We start from the raw sequence: 16,521 nt of genomic DNA, 5'->3' as shown, positions 1-16,521 counted from the left end.
GAATAGACCATTCACATATGAAAGGTTCTATGAAGCACGTTTAATATTGTTTCATCTAGCCTTTTCCAAGTATATCTGTTCCAAAACCTTTGCTTCAGGTGACATCTATTAACATCCCTTTGGATTATACTTTGGAAACTACAACTGTTCAACAAACAAAGAAAGTTAAATATGCAGATGTGAGGGGAAGGAAAACAGAAGGATGGCTTACAAAATTGGAGAACAATTCATATGGAAGCACAATAAAAAGGCAGAGAAGAAAAAAGCACAAAGGTGGAAGGAATGAATAAGAAAATGGTCATGGTTGATTTAAAACAATGTGGTAGTCAGGGACCATTTTTAGAAATTTGTGTTTGGACACAACCTATTTTTATATTTCTACACAGTGACCCTTCTCTGTTCTTCTTCCACTGCTCTTTTTCCTCCTCTCTTCCTCTTAATCCACTTATGTATCCTTTATGCTCCTCCTTTTTTTTTTTTTTTTTTTTTTTCCCCTTCACGGGCAGGTTTGGTAAACCTGGCCTTGGGGTAGAAAGGCTGGCCTTCCTGCTCTGTCGCTGTCCTGGGCTTTATTCATCTTTAAAAAATGGAGTGTTGGATGAAGAAAATCTCTTTTAAAAGCGACCATCCCATTTGTTTGTAATTCTTAGCTCTTCGTTTGTTTTTAGGCATTGTTAATTGGTTTTCCTGACTCTTATTTTAGGGTGCAGATACTACCGAGGATGGAGATGAAAAGAGTGTAGAAAAACAGAAACACAGCGCCACTGCTGTGTTTGGAGCAAACACTCCCATTGTTTCCTGTAATTTTGACAGTAAGTTTTAAACATGTATTTGTGTTTTTCACTTCTATGACGTTCATCTCAAGGAAACTCTTTGAATTCACCAAATATGATAGATAAAAATCCCTTTATGCAAATGTGACTTTCATTTTCATCACTTGATGGAGACAATTTTTTAAAATACAGTTTTCAAAATTATATTTGGGGTAGAGGGTGGTCAAATCATTGATTTCAACATAATCTGTCTGATATGTACTCATGCTACCTATTAAGCTCCCGCAAAAGATTATTCTAATTGGAAAAAAGGTTCAAAAAGTTAAGGTTGGTTTCAATGATAACCTTCAGGAATTTTGGAAGCAGACCTACTCTGTAATAATAATAGCAAATACTCATGTAAGTCTTCGCATGTGCCAGGCACTCTACATATATTAACTCATTTAATTCTTATAACTACCCTAGAAGGTAGGTACTATTACTGGTCCCAGTTTTACAGGAGGAAACCAAGTGTAGAAAGATTAAGTAACTTGACCAAGATCTTATAGCTTGTAAGCACTACAGACAAGATTTGAACTCAAGTAGTCTGGTTCCCAGAATCTGTGTAATGAATCAAAATGCTCTCCTGCCTCTCAAATTATGTGTGTTTGCAGGGGCAGGGAGGGATGGCAGCATAGTGGGGAGGGTCGTATATGCATTAGTATAATAATGATAAGGAGTATAAAGTCTTTGAAATATCAAAGAAACGTTTAGCAGATAACTGTTTCCTAGATCTGGTGCTGAAATGGTCTGGAAAGCCCTATTTCTATAACTCCTAGAGACCAAGTGTCATTTTAAAGGTCGGCGATGACAAGCAGTACCCTAAATCCAGGTAGTTTACACCAGGAGTATGTTCTCCTGATTGACACACTTGCATTGAGCTTCCTGTAGTACTTTTTAAATAAGTTTCATTTTGCAGGAGACAGAACTACTTTGGGAAGACATGTCATCACCACTGTATATGTGTTCTTTACCGTGGGGAAATAGATTTGGGTAACCCATTTATCTGAAACATATATTATCTCCAAATAGAAATACGGTGTTCTCTTTCTTGTAAGTAACCTCCATCCTGTTCTTTTTAGGCGTCTACATTTACCATCTGCGTTGCTATATCTATCAAGCCAGAAACCTCATGGCTCTAGACAAGGATAGCTTTTCAGGTAAAGGGAAAGAGTCTCCATCTCACATGTTATTACACAGCAGGCTAGCTTGATTCTACTTTTCATCAAGTGGATGCTTTGAGTTATTTCTCACAACAACAAAAAGCCTTTCCGTATTGAGAGCAGTTTGATATGCATGAAGTCAATTGCTCAGTCATTAGATACTTGCTGAGTATGCCAAGCACGGTTGCTGAGTGCTGGAGAAGATTCATGGTCTTTTAATACTAATCATCATTAATGGATTAAGTGATTAAAAAAAACACCTTAAGAAAAGCAGTTTCTGCTTTCTGTTTATAGCTGTGTTTTTACCCCTGGGCTCTTGGGTTAATTGGTAAGTCCTCACCTTTATATATATATTTTTGTAGCTCTCTTAAGTTGACAAAAAGGTCACCCATTCCCCTACTTTGGAGTCCATCTTGACCTCCTCTGCTGCCTGCTCCCCAATTCCCAGCACCATCAAACCATGAGGATTCATCACCCCTCACACGGACACCCCAGCTGCTTTTGTTGCCTTTGGACTGGTTCTAAGAGGAAGGTTCTGGGCGCCTGCTGCTAGGGCATTTGTGCTGTTGCTAGTGGGACCATGAATAGCTCCTGGGCTCCCTGGGCTATAGGGGGAGCATTCTACTTCAAGACCTGAAGGCCATCAGAGCTTCCCTGGGGCTTCTATGGAAACAGCTCTAAGAGCAGTTACCTGACACTCCAGCATGCTTACATCAATTGTGAGGTATGTTCCGAGCACTAATATTAACCAACATATGTGAATGGTTTCCTTTTCTCACAAGTTAAAGCAGATTCAAGGTTATCTCTGTAATACACAGCTCCAAAAGGGTTTTTGAAGACATTTTTGAATATTCACCACCAGGGGGCACTCAATCATTGAAAGTCAAAGTTAATTTCTCGACTAAAGTTGCATAAAACTCTAAGCACATTCCTTGCAGTTTGAGATAAAAGATACATCATCAGGGCAAAAGCAAGGAATCCCATTCATGAGATGCTGCAATGCTAAAAGCCAAGCACCCTTTTAGCTTATGCAGAAGCTTCAAGTTAGACAGCAGGGTATGGCTCAGATAGGTCAGCTCCCAAGCAATTGCAAAAAGGTTTGGTGAAATTATTTAGCCTGGAGGAGAAATGGATTACTTCTTTTTTTTTTTCTTATCTTTTTTCAGCTTTATTGAGATATAGTTGACAAATATAGTTGCAATATATTTAAAGTGTACAACGTGGTGATTTGATATATGTACACATTGTGGAAGGATTTCCACAACATTCATCGTCTGTCATATTTACCTGTTTTGTGAGTGTGTGAGAACACTGAAGTTCTACTTTCTTAGCAAATTTCAATTATACAATACAGTGTTAGCTGCAGTCATCATGTTATACATTAGATCCTCAGACCTTATTCATCTTGTAGGTGAAATTTATACCCTTTCACTAACTTCTCTCCATGTCCCCTGCCCCCAGACACTCTGACAGCACCATTCTACTGCCTGTTTCTATGAGTTCGACTTTTTTTGTTTCACATATAAGTGATACCATGTAGTATTTGTGTTTCTCTGTCTGGCTTATTTCACTTAGCATAATGCCCTCTAGGTTCATCCATGTTGTCACAAATGGCAAAATTTCCTTCTTTTTTAAAGCTGAATTATATTTCATAGTGTGTATCTATCTATCTATCTATATTTTTTTCTTTATTCATCTATAAGTTGGCTTTCATTTCTTTGGTGGTTTACTTTGCTGCACAGAACCTTTTTTAGTTTGATGTTGTCCCACTTGTTTATTTTTGCTTTTGGTGTCAAATTCAAAAAACCATAGCCAAGCCAGTGTCAAGGAGCCTACCCCTCTATTTTCTTCCAGGAGTTTTACCATTTCAGACTTCAGCCATGGCCCACTGTTATTCTTTTTTTCTGTTTTAGATCCATATGCTCATGTCTCCTTCCTTCATCGAAGTAAAACCACCGAGATCATCCACTCAACTCTGAATCCTACATGGGACCAAACAATTATATTTGATGAAATTGAAGTTTATGGGGAACCCCAAACAGTCCTGCAGAACCCACCCAAGGTTGTCATTGAACTTTTTGACAATGACAAAGTGGTAGGTAATTGAGAATTTCTAAGATGGCTAGGGGAATGATGGAGATTTATAGGGATGTTTGTCGGGGAATTTAAGGATTGCTTGTTTCTCTAGGGCAAAGATGAGTTTTTAGGACGAAGCATGTGCTCTCCTCTGGTGAAACTAAACTCAGAAATGGACATCACACCCAAACTTCTCTGGTACCCCGTAACGAATGGAGACAAAACCTGTGGGGATGTCCTTGTAACTGCAGAGCTGATCCTGAGGCACAAGGTACTTACTGAGTTCTCACTCATATATTTTTTCAGAGTAGCCAATCAAAACACTTGTTAACAACTCCAGGCACTATTTACTTGAACTAAAGGGAGGCATTGACATTTCCATGTTTGTTTCACAGGATGGCTCCAACCTTCCCATTCTTCCCTCGCAAAGGGCACCGAATCTGTACATGGTCCCCCAGGGCATCAGGCCTGTGGTTCAGCTCACTGCGGTTGAGGTATGCTGCTCACTCTGTTTTATTGATCAACTCAAATGGATGTGTCTATAGAAATGGAATCTTTCATATAGGAATGGAATCTTGCTGCATCTTCTCTTGCTGTCTCCAATTTCCTATAGAATTTGTCTAAAAAATTGAAATATTCATGGAAATAGAATGCTTGTCAAAGCAATAAAAACAAGTCAATCCCAACATTCCTGAGGGAATGTAGAATTCCCATTTACGGGGAGCCAGTGCATTTCTAAGTTTCCTGTGTCAACTGGGAGAGAGGAGACAGACTCAGAGCAGCGTGTCTTTATGTGCAGAGAAAAGGGGACCTCAGAGGGAGGTATAGGGAGGGAAGGGAGGAATGAGAAATGGTGACATGTCAGACAGAGCAGATATAGACGGAAGGAGCCTGATGGACAGCGTCCTGCCTACTATTGAGGGCTCTCCCTCTGTCCAGTCAAGCAGCTGTTACCTGGAGATTTCCATTCTTGGGGTCTTGCTAAGACTGAGGCAGATGACTCTAAACAACAGCTCTTATTTTTTTACTTAGTGCCTGCATGTCAGTCACTATGTTAAGAAGTTTACACTTGATCCTCAGAATAACCCACGATAGGTGATGCTCTCAGCCCCGTTTGCAGATGAGACAGTGAAGTTACTAACTGGCCAGAGTTCTCAGAGCTGTGATATGGCGCAGCCAGGGTTTGATCCCTGCACTCTTATCCCCTCTGCTTTTTAGCAGCTTGGGTAGGAGAGGTAAATGGGCAAAACCCCTTTCTCTGTATGACCTCCAGGTTTTCTAGAGTGACGTTCTCAGAGATTTGAGGCAAATCTGTACAAGTCAATCTTAAAGAATTTACCAGTTATTAAGACAGGATTTTTCCTTTTGAATATTATTTTTCATATGCTGGGTTTCCTTCCCTTCTCTTTACATTGTTTTTTTAGATTCTAGCTTGGGGCTTAAGAAATATGAAAAACTACCAGATGGCTTCTGTCACCTCCCCCAGTCTCATTGTGGAGTGTGGAGGGGAAAGGGTAGAATCAGTGGTGATCAAAAACCTGAAGAAGACGCCCAACTTCCCAAGTTCTGTTCTCTTCATGAAAGTGGTACTGTATCAAGACTCCGTACTAGTTCATGTGTGTTGAATAGCTGAATTGTACTTGAAAATGAATATATAGAAATCACACACATATTTTATATATATATATATTTCCAAAGTCTGTAGTTTATATATTTCCAGTCTGACAACAAATAGAAAAACCCTGCCTTGCAGACAGCTTGTCAGTGACTTTTCCCCCTTAGATTCTCACACTGTAGTGATGGTTTCTTAAAGCTTCAAACAACCCCAGTGACACAGAAGAATCTATGAGCAATACTAATGTATTTCTCCAGTAAACTTTCCATCTAGTCAGCTCTCTGTAACAGGCTCTTGGTCGATCCCCCGAGAGCGGAATATTAACCCCCAGGCCCTGCAGGTGTACGTGGACCAGAACCCTCTGGATGGTGACTGGCTGGCTGGGGAAGGGCAGCTACGGGGTGATGGGGCCATGTCCTAAGAGCCCATGACTGTGCCCTGCCTCCAGGTGTCCCTGGGATGGTGCCACTTTGTTCCATCAAAGTTACCCTCTGGTTATTAGAAAGGCAGCAGCCTCAGATCTGGTTCACAGTCCTCCATCATAGACCCTATAATACTTTGGAGCAAGAAGAGGTTACTCCGTCTTTCCGTTTTTAAAGCAGTTAAATCCTTAACTTTTTAAAAAGAAAAAAATCTTTATTTTTTACTCTACTATACAAAACGTTAAGAAATAAAGGCATTTCTTCAGTTTCATGGGGTGGAAGGTCCAGAACCTTCCCATTTCTTTCCCCACCCCAGTCATTTTTCTGCCCTTGGGGTCTCCAGCACACCACTCTTGAACTCTAGGGTCTTGGAGCTTAACTTCTCCTCTTACAGATGAGGCAGCTGAGGCCTGGAGAGGGGAACCGCCTTATGCAAGTTCCGTAGTGAGTGCCAGGCCCCGCGTGCTGTGCTGCAGTGACTCTGTCGAGATTGCAGCAGTAGCTACACAGAGCTCGGTGCTGGCTGCATTCACACTCCCTGCATTAAGTCTTCAACCCTGCAGGGCAGGCATTTTCACCCCTCTTATGTGTGCTTTGGAGGAAACTGAGATGTTAAGTGATTTACACAAGGGGACACAGCTAGCAAGTGGGTGGCCAGAGTTTGGACTTAAGGTCCCTCCAACTTCAAAGCCAATACTTTTCCCCTTGCGGTGCTACAGATGAACGCCACCTGGAAGCTCCAAGCCAGAATCCCAGAGTGATCCCCTGGGCCACTCTACCCACCCTTGTTCCGTCCCCAGCCCCTTCCCCACCTCCCAAGCTCTAGCCTGGAATCTAGCCTCAGTCAGCAGAGGTGAGGAAAGCCACTCAGTTGATCCCAGCTTCTACTCCTGTGTGAAGACGAAGGTGGAAATCATCTGAACCACGCACCAGGCAGACCCGAGACCAGCCCGTGATTCCCCAATCAGACAATGTCACCAAGGCTACCAAATTCCATATAGAGGAAACAGGAGGCATGGAGGAAAAATGAGCATCCCATTTTGGCATTGAACTTCCAGGGCTGAAAGACTCTCAAGCCACAGTTATCTCCCGTGAAGGTTCAGTTTTATCTCGATCTAAATTTTAACTAATTCTAACTAAATGCTGACTTCACATCCTGTTACAGAGCAGAGCCAGGTGCTAAGGTACAGTGCTAAGCACTTCACATATATTAATTCAGCACCCCTACTCTTATTAAGGAGATCACTGGGACAGAGAAGAGTTCCCTAAGACCATGCAGCTGTCAGTGGCAGAGCCAGGGTTTGATCCCGGCTCGGAGCTCAGGCCCTTCAGCTCCAGGCTGCTTGCCTGGCATGTACATTACTGAACTGCTCGCTGTGGGTCCCAGGGGCTACACCAAATGGGCAGAAAGAGCCTGGGTTGGTCCCTTTGGGGGAGTTAATTGGCAAAGCTGCCCTTGTCAGGTCTTAAACAGAAAAGTAACACCTACCTCTGTGACCCCCAGTTCTTGCCCAAGGAGGAATTGTACATGCCTCCGTTGGTGATCAAGGTCATCGACCACCGGCAGTTTGGGCGCAAGCCCGTTGTGGGCCAGTGCACCATTGACCGCCTGGACCGCTTTCGCTGCGACCCTTATGCAGGAAAGGAGGACATCGTGCCACAGCTAAAAGGTAAATGCAAGTCTCTAAATAGCATCTTGGGACTTTTCATGTTGAGTTGATTTAATCTTTACAAACTCTCAAAGTAAGTACTCATTGTCCAGATTTTGCAGATGAGGAAACAGTTTGATTTACAGCATGCTTTGTAACTTTCCCAAGGTAATATAGTTAGTAAGTGGCAGAGCTACCCTTGAATCCTGGCCTTGTTTGAGGGGGCCCAATGCTCAAGCTATTACTTTCTGAATTGTCCTGCTCCTGGATGAACATTCTTTTTTGTATCATCCAGCAGAGAAGGCAAGACAATGGGTGATTGCAGTTTGCTGTGATAAATTTTTTTAAAAATAAATTTATTTATTTTTCACTGCGTCGGGTCTTCTTTGCTGCACGTGGGCTTTCTGTAGTTGCTGCGAGCGGGAGCTACTCTTCGTTACAGTGTGCTGGCTTCTCATTGCAGTGGCTTCTCTTGTTGCAGAGCACGGGCTCTAGGCACGTGCGGGCTTCAGTAGTTGTGGCTCGCGGGCTCTAGAGCACAGGCTCAGTAGTTGTGCGCACGGGCTTAGTTGCTCTGCGGCATGTGGAATCTTCCCGGACCAGGGATCGAACCCATGTCCCCTGCATTGGCAGGCTGATCCTTAACCACTGCGCCACCAGGGAAGTCCTATGATAAATATTTTGATGGGGAAATACAGGGGCCCCTCCATAAGCACTGAAGGAGTGGGGGATTTTTATTTTAAATTGCTTTCCATCTATTGTCCTGCCTCATTAATGCATCACAACATTGTTGTGATATAATTTGAAAAATATGATTTCATTGTCATCTATCAAATTAAAAATAACACCTGCTTGAGTTTAAATTCCTGGCCTCGGGTCACATAATTAGTAAGTGATGGAGCAGGGTATAATACTTACTTTTGGGTTCTATACTAAATAATAACTAATGAATAGCATTTTGCTCCTGTTTATTCAAGAATTACTTGTTTTTTAATTTACCATGTGCCAGAGAGTGTTAGGGGCTGGGGACTGGGTCCCATCCGTGAACAAGATCCCAGAGCCCTTAGGCTCATGAGATTAAGCCCAGTGGAGAATTGACACCCATTCATCTGATCGTTGGTAGCCTTCAAACTGAAACAGCTGTCTTCTATTTGAGAGCTGTTCTGCTAGCCAGTTCTATTTAATCTTCCATAAGGTTTGGTATTGATCTGACAGAGCCTCTGAAGCTCATCTGCTATGTGGGTCTGAGCATCCTGTATCCCTGATTCAGAGAAGAGAGAAAAAAATTCAGTCACACTTGAGCAAAACCCTACATGTGTTTATCCATACATTTCCCATGCAAAGCATTTTTGTGCTGAGTTGATGGTACCTAAAACAGCAACATTTTTATAACATCAAGGATTAATGTAACTGCAGGCATTCTTTTATCTGGGGTTACTTAATGGAGAGAAACTGTTTTCCTAGTGTTTTTCCTACTGCTTTCATGAGAGAAAGTTCTTTGACACAAATATGTGAAATCATGAGGGAGGTACAAATGCTGCAAATTTTGTCTGGCCCCAGAATCGCTTGTATGGACCTACTTGTGTCTATGGGTCAGGGTTAGGCAGAGGTCTCCTGGTTCGTGATTCTTTGTAGTTAGTGTGAAGTGGGGTCAAGGCTTCAGAAAGCCCCTGAAGAGGAAAATCCTTAAGGTGTATGGGGAGCACAGGGTTCCCAAGGCCAGAACCTGTTATTTTAGATCAATCTGATAGTTTCTTAAAACCAAACTGAGGTAGGAGTTGAGGAATGTACTTGGTTGGCCTAATGTTGGAAGCACGCAGAATAACTTTCCTCCTGTCCCTGAGGCTTTGTTTACATGAGGATTGTAGTGGAGGAATGATAATATAGGAAGGAACTTGCATGCAGTTGTGTTCCGGCATGCCTGCCCTCCTGGCTGTCCCGTTCTGTGTTGCTGCAGTTGTCGGGAGTTGGAGGGGAGCTATCTTGGAAGCCTAGAGACTTCTGATAGATCTGGGGGTGCCACCTAGCAACAGCATAGCAACTGGCGTATCATAGATGCTCAATAAATGTCAGTCTCCTCTGCTTCCCCGGTGTTCCCCTGATCACTTCTCTGACATTTACTAAGGGCCTACTTTGCTCTGGGCTCTGGTATGATGGTTAAAACACAAGCTTTGGGGTCAGACAGACCTAGATTACTTACTTTCACTTGTGATTAATTGTTTAACCGGAAGCAAATGACTTGCTTTCTCAGCCTCAGTTTGTTTGTTTTTTAACCTCTATAATGGGTATAATGCCACATATGCACATATTCTACAGGATTTTTGAGGGGTTAAATGAGGTCATGTATGTAAACAGGTTAGCCCACTGCCTGGCACATGGTAGGTGCCTAAAAAATGTGTTTTCCCTCCTTTATGTCCTATACATCAAATGCTGGGTTAAACACAAAGTTCTTTTGGCTTGGCAGAGTTTGTTCTGTCTGAGTTCTGCCCTCCTGTTGAATGTCTGGCTGCCTGATGCCTTCTTCCATAAAGGGTAGCTGCACCTCTCATCCCACCCTGCCCCAGGCTGAGGCTTCAGCAACCCCTTCAGCTGAACCAAACCTGGTGAGCCCAGGGGCTGCTCCTGATCCCTTGCTCTAACCTCAACATCCAGAGCCACAAATATTCTGGGAATTATTTAAAGCCAGGATGTGTGCCTTTTCCCTCTATGTACACTGTGAGAACCAAGCTGAATGAGCCACTGCAACTTCAGCCCTGAAATGTGCAACTATTCACCCTGCTTTGCTTTTCTGTGTCTTAGAACAGATTCCATGAAAAGGAGGCTCCTTTGGTGTAGCTCCCCCCAGCCCCCATTGCCCCGACCTCACTCCTACATCCTCTAAAGACATGTGTTGACACAATTCTTTTTTTAGCATTTCCTGTGTACAGGATTGGGCTAATTGTCTAAGATAAAAGAAAAAAATGGGCCATAAAGTCCCCTTAAAAATGTGTAAAACCATATCATATTTTGGGAAAAGCAATGAATTGGGTTATTTTTCTACATTCAGACGTGGTCTTCTCCATTTAGTAAGTCTCATCCAGGAGCAAACTCTACCTTCCACTGTGTGGCTGTTGAACTTGAACTTGGAGTAGAATGTTCACCACTATATTTTTGTAAGTATCTTAGATTATGAAATTGTCTTGCAGCCTCCTTTTTGTCTATCCCACCCTGCCGGGACGTCGTTGTTGAAATAGAAGACACCAAACCATTACTGGCATCAAAGGTAGGCTTCAGAACTGATCATTGGATGATGTCAGTTTTATCTTCCAGGCATCTAAGCATTAGGTGAATTCAGTCAAACAACCATTCAATGCAACTAAAATAAAATAACAAACCAGCTTATCACGGTAAAAAACCTGAATCTTACACTCATCAGTAGCTACGGTGACATTGTGTGGACTCATGTCCTCTACCCTCAGTCACCCAGGATACTTAAAATATACTCAGACCCGTGCTCCACTCTCCATGAGGGAGAGGGAGCTAGACAACAGTAAATTTTAAAATCTCCCCAAGTGATTCTAATGTGCAGGCAGGTCTGAGGACCTTTAGTGTGGACAGTCTGAGTGATATCATTTGCAATAAAGAGAAATTTCAGGAGCAAATACACAGCACCACAACATTCAGAAGAGGGATACATGTAGCACACCACTTTTTTTCCCCTACATGAAACAGAAGTGTCATGGATTTTTAATGACCCTATTTGTCAGTGTATGGGATATCTCCGACTTGTATATTCACTGTGGTTTTCCAAATCAAGAAACTGGTGGAAATGCTCACTCAGGACCCTATGTTAAAACCATTCCAGCCAGTTCGACAAGAAGGAGAGGGAAAAAAAAAGTTCCCAGCCCAGAAAAAAGAAAACATCAAATATCTCCCCGTTCCTGTTGGCATTCACGATGGACTTTCACAGCATGTTTTAATGTGCAAACTGGCCGAAAAGTGCACATGATTGCACTTTAATGTGTTATGTCTATAAACAGTGCCTTTAAAGAAATCCACTTTCTTCCCACTGCATTAAACTCACTAACAATTGGACCATACTAAATGTGGGCTCTACAGCCAGCACTGCGTAGCAGTGTGTTTGATTCTATTCCCTGAGAATCCTCCACAGTCAGAAATGACAGTATCAAATATGCAAAACCACTATGTTCACTTTATAAACAACCCCAAATATTCCCAATAAAACAGTAGTAGCCTAGGGAGAAGCTAAATATAATATACTTAAGATCTTTTATGTACGTTTTCACAACAACTTTGGAAAAAGCCAGTTTAAGATCCTGCTCTGTAATCAGCCTCCAGCTTTCCTGCCTCCCATTGTCAATCAGCTCTTCTTTGGGCCTTCTGTATACTCAGTAGCCCCAGGTATGGAGGCCCAAGAAGAAGAATAAAGCCAGTCTATGCCGCAATCTCATTCATTTCTTAACAGTAGTTAACAGATGAGGCTACTGTAGCGACACATTGTGAAAGTTGAGTTTACATCATATTTTAAGTTGCAACTTAGCAAGACTGAGGAAGGTAGTATCAGTCATTCTCATGTACTATAAATAACTTTCACTCAGCTGCTCTCCTAACACCTACTGGAGGTATACTGTGTTGATAAGAAAGGCTATTTGGAATTGCCTCTAAAAATCTGATACCACCTATTCATTGGGGAATATAGCACTCATCTATGCAAAGTCAAATGAGCAAAGTTGAGCTTTGGAAGAGCCAATGACAAGCTTGCTGATGTCCTGGATTACATATACATGTAATATACGTGCATGCATGTAATATACGTGCATGCATGCAATATACATGCATGTGATATGCATGTGTTACATGTACATGCGATGTGTGTGTAATGAATACCTATTACCACTAACTCAATTCAAGCCTTTTATTGGTAAATGGAGGGAATGGGTCAACACTGTGCTGTTGATGGGAGCTGTGGAATGTGGCTTCAGGTGACAGTTTCGGGCTCACAGAAACTCACACCACTACCTTGTGGTGACCCTGGGAGCTCTTAACAGATGTGCTCAGCACCACCACAAGTAAAGCGGGAAATAAGCACTGGGGACAAATTGCTAAGTGCTAGCCAGATAACACAGACGTTCCTACATGGCCATTTCAACAATTACCTTCCAATTCCAGTGCTTAAGCAGTATGTCAACAGCTCTCAGCAAAATGGCTTCTTCAACGACAGTGCATGTATGTATGATAAGAAAATGCATGAAGCTGCCTGGGGCTGCGGGGACCTCGGTCTAAAGACTTGAACTCTCCTTTCAGATTCTTTCTAGATTTTGGAGTGAAAGATGATCTTTAAAAAAATGTGATTATTTTAAGCTTCAGGGGAGAATCTTCTATGCCATTTGGATATAATGAAGCAAGTTACTTTAGCTGCTTCAGCTACTTTGCCACGTGAACTAATGAGCAAGCGGACATGAATAAATTCTCCCATATTAATCCTAGATTTTAACATCAGCAATCTGTTCTGAATAACGCTTTTTAAATCATGGACTATTCATTTCTTTGAAATGATTTCAAATAGCTGAGAATAGATGTGAATAAACAGACTCTAAATATATGAATTCAGGAACCATTCAGAATGTGAAAACACTTTTGGCATAAAGTCCCTCTCTCCAAAATCTCAATTCAGCTGTGATGATTTAATTTTTAATCTCGCTTTGACATGAATCTAATAGAAAGAATTGTTATATCTATCTGTCTGTCTGCCTCTCTTGGCATTTCTGTGTGCTGAACAAAAGTCGATGCGGAAAATGCCGATGGGCACTTGTAGAAGAAGCCCCGTGGCCGCCCAGCACTCCCTGCAGGAAGTGCCTGTAGTGAGGAGTCGCTGCCCCCTCACAGTGAAAATGAACTTGAAGTTAGGAGGTAGCAATTCTTCAAACTGCCCCTAAGGGTGAGCTTGGCTGATGTTCCAGCAGGTACCAAGAAAAAAGTCAAGCCCCAGCATCCTAGCTGTCCATTCTCTCATCTCCTGGTGGATTCTCCATGCAGAAACTCAAATGGGAGGATTTGGCCAATGAGAGACTTGACATCCATTTATGGATGGATATGTATTTGGTGCTTTATTGTCGGCATGGGGAAAAATCAAGAGAAGATACTTACATGATGGTGCTGCAGTCATGTTGGACATAAACATCTTGGGACAGGAGTTTTTGAAGGAATGAGAATTAGGCCAAGTTGGGGATATACTTTAGAAGCTGAATGGAATAAAAGGTTTGGGGCAGGAAGATAAGCAACTGTATTCATCCCCACCTCCACCCCACCCCACCCCCTTTGTGATCACTATGCTGGTGGACAGATTGATTGTCTAACTCTATTAAAACATGGGACATGGGTGGCTACCTCCAACCCTTTTATTTTAATACTGTTTGTAACTCTTCTGCACATTTTCAGAGAAGAAACCAATAAGGTGTGTTTAATTATGAGATCATCTTGAATTGAATAAATAATCCATCAAAATGTTGATAATATAAGGCATGGATGAAAAATAACGTCTCCTTTTCTCTTTCTCATTGAACCTAATGCTCATGGGGTCTCCGTCTCCGTGTGACCTGAACATGGTTTGTCCTCTTCCTGCCCATATATATGTGATGGGCAGCTAACAGAAAAGGTAACTATTATACACGTTTTGCTAGACTTAAGATTCATGTATTTTCTGCCTGTAGCTGATACGTAAGTAAGTAAATAAATAAATAAATAAATAAATTTTTTAAGCCAGGGTTGGGTTACTGAGCCATAAAGGGGAAATAACTGTAGGCGTGTGTATAAACATATATATATATACCATATATAAATAAGAAATAGCTTTTCTTGAGTGTTCCTTCTTCCTTCCCCCCAGATGGAAGAGGAGGCCATGTTGCTGGTGACACACTATTTTGGGCAAGCTCACTCTTCCTAGGTAGATTAAGCCACGGGTGGGTCTGATGGGATCTATTCTTGTTATAAATCTGAGTGGAATTTATAGTAGCCTTCGATAAACTACAGCCTTCTACAGTTTGAGAATGTTGCACAAGTGATTCTAAATGCTGTCCCTTCTGCCCAGTCTAAGAACCACCGGATTCTGAACTCTGGCTGCACGTTACCTGGGGAACTTTTGAAAGTATCCTGGATGCCAGGTCTCACCCCAGGCTGATTGAATTAGAATCTCCAAGAATAGGTTGGGAGCCACTGGTCTAAACAAACCATGATGCCTCCCTACTCTTGCTTCACATTTTATAATTTTCAAAGCTCCTTCTCCTAATGATCTTATTTCATGTCCAAAACAACTCTATGAGAGACTTCCCTGGTGGTCCACTGGTTAAGACTATGTGCTCCCAATGCAGGGGGCACGGGTTCAATCCCTGGTCGGGGATCTTGGGGAACTAAGATCATCCCGCATGCCGCACAGCGTGGCCAAAAAACAAAACAAAACAAAACAATCCTATGAGATGGATGGGGGCAGGTAGTGTTATTATCCTATTCAGTGGATGAAGAAAATGATGCTCAGAGATGTTAAACAACGTACCTAATGTGGTGTGGCTTGTAACATAAGGGTATGGCTTCTAACGTAAAGGATGGAACTTGAATTAGAACCAGTTTTACCCACTCTTAGCTTAGTGAGCTTTGTTTTGCAGCGCATTGCTGGCTAAAAGGGCTAAGGAAATGAAACAGTGGAAAACACATACTGGAGGATGAAATAGTAAACACATACTGAAGGTTTTGTTTTAATTTATCTGCATATGTAAATATCAAGTCAACAGGATAAAAGAGTAAAAACAGACAAATGAATAGATTGTATCCATAGAATGTAAGAAAGTCATCTAGTGTAGCTGTGGCCATTAAAGCCAAACACATTTCATTGGCCAAGGATCATCATTTCACCTCCAGCTTCTGGGTAGAAGAATCCTGAATACTTTGGTGCATGTAAACGAGTCATATAATCTCGCCTCTTTCAGGTTCAGAAGTACCTGTTTCTCTTGTCTATTACATATGAGTTTTCTTGCAGTGATTGGAAATCCAGGGCATCACTAAAGATTTTTCCATTTTCATGTGTCTTTCTTTAGGAGGAAGAAAGTATTGACTGGTGGAGTAAATATTATGCTTCCACAGGGGAACATGAAAAATGTGGACAATATATTCAGAAAGGCTATCCCAAACTCCAGGTACCTGGGCCTATGCTACTGTGGGTGGGGGATTGACATGCGTTAAAACTGGCCACAGGCAGAACTGAGTGAAAGACTGAAAGGTCCAATGGTGGGTGCTGAGGCTGAGGGGCCAGGAGCACCTCTAGCCTCCTGGGGAGCCCCCTTGTGATGGATTTTGGCTTTGCCAAGATTCCCGGGGCTTGAGGACAGCTGTTGATTTATGGTTATGTGACTGCCACTTTAAGGCTTGGGGACATCTGGCCGAGGGTTGGGAATGGGTTGGCACCACGCTAGTTAGGCCAACAATTGTCCAGTTTGACCAAGGGAGACCTTCAAAGTCATGGTGCTCTTGCAAAAAAGCATGAAATGTCAACATGCTTTATTCTGTCTTCTGAACGAGCATCAGTTTCACTAGCTGAGAAGTTGATTCTTTTACATGTATGTAGTGTACAATCACAACTCTGTGTCCAGGAGGAAGACAAGCTATTGGACTAGGCCGGCCTGGCTATGGATGATCTTTCTGTTAATGGTTTGGGTTTTCCAGTTCTTTATTAATTTTTTCAGAACTTGGAAAAATCTACTTTCTTTCATGTGATTGTCCTAACATCTCAACGCA

The 16,521-nt window shown here is 42.2% G+C and overlaps 1 protein-coding gene across 2 annotated transcripts in view; it reads left to right on the top strand.

The window, feature by feature from the left end:
- MYOF (myoferlin) overlaps positions 1 to 16,521 on the top strand; it is a 157,475-nt gene that overhangs the window by 114,128 nt on the left and 26,826 nt on the right. For both annotated transcript variants that reach the window (XM_068548215.1, XM_068548214.1), the window contains 10 exons: positions 704 to 812; positions 1,895 to 1,972; positions 3,889 to 4,070; positions 4,164 to 4,322; positions 4,447 to 4,545; positions 5,476 to 5,637; positions 7,593 to 7,758; positions 10,923 to 10,999; positions 14,381 to 14,392; positions 15,825 to 15,923. In XM_068548215.1, the coding sequence (XP_068404316.1) occupies positions 704 to 812; positions 1,895 to 1,972; positions 3,889 to 4,070; positions 4,164 to 4,322; positions 4,447 to 4,545; positions 5,476 to 5,637; positions 7,593 to 7,758; positions 10,923 to 10,999; positions 14,381 to 14,392; positions 15,825 to 15,923 (1,143 nt within the window). The remainder of the gene's footprint in view (positions 1 to 703; positions 813 to 1,894; positions 1,973 to 3,888; positions 4,071 to 4,163; positions 4,323 to 4,446; positions 4,546 to 5,475; positions 5,638 to 7,592; positions 7,759 to 10,922; positions 11,000 to 14,380; positions 14,393 to 15,824; positions 15,924 to 16,521) is intronic.

The sequence above is a fragment of the Eschrichtius robustus genome, chromosome 7 (assembly GCF_028021215.1).
Source record: "Eschrichtius robustus isolate mEscRob2 chromosome 7, mEscRob2.pri, whole genome shotgun sequence".
Taxonomy (NCBI): domain Eukaryota; kingdom Metazoa; phylum Chordata; class Mammalia; order Artiodactyla; family Eschrichtiidae; genus Eschrichtius; species Eschrichtius robustus.
Note: the sequence above shows the minus strand (reverse complement) of the source record. Positions and strands in the feature narration are given on the sequence as shown.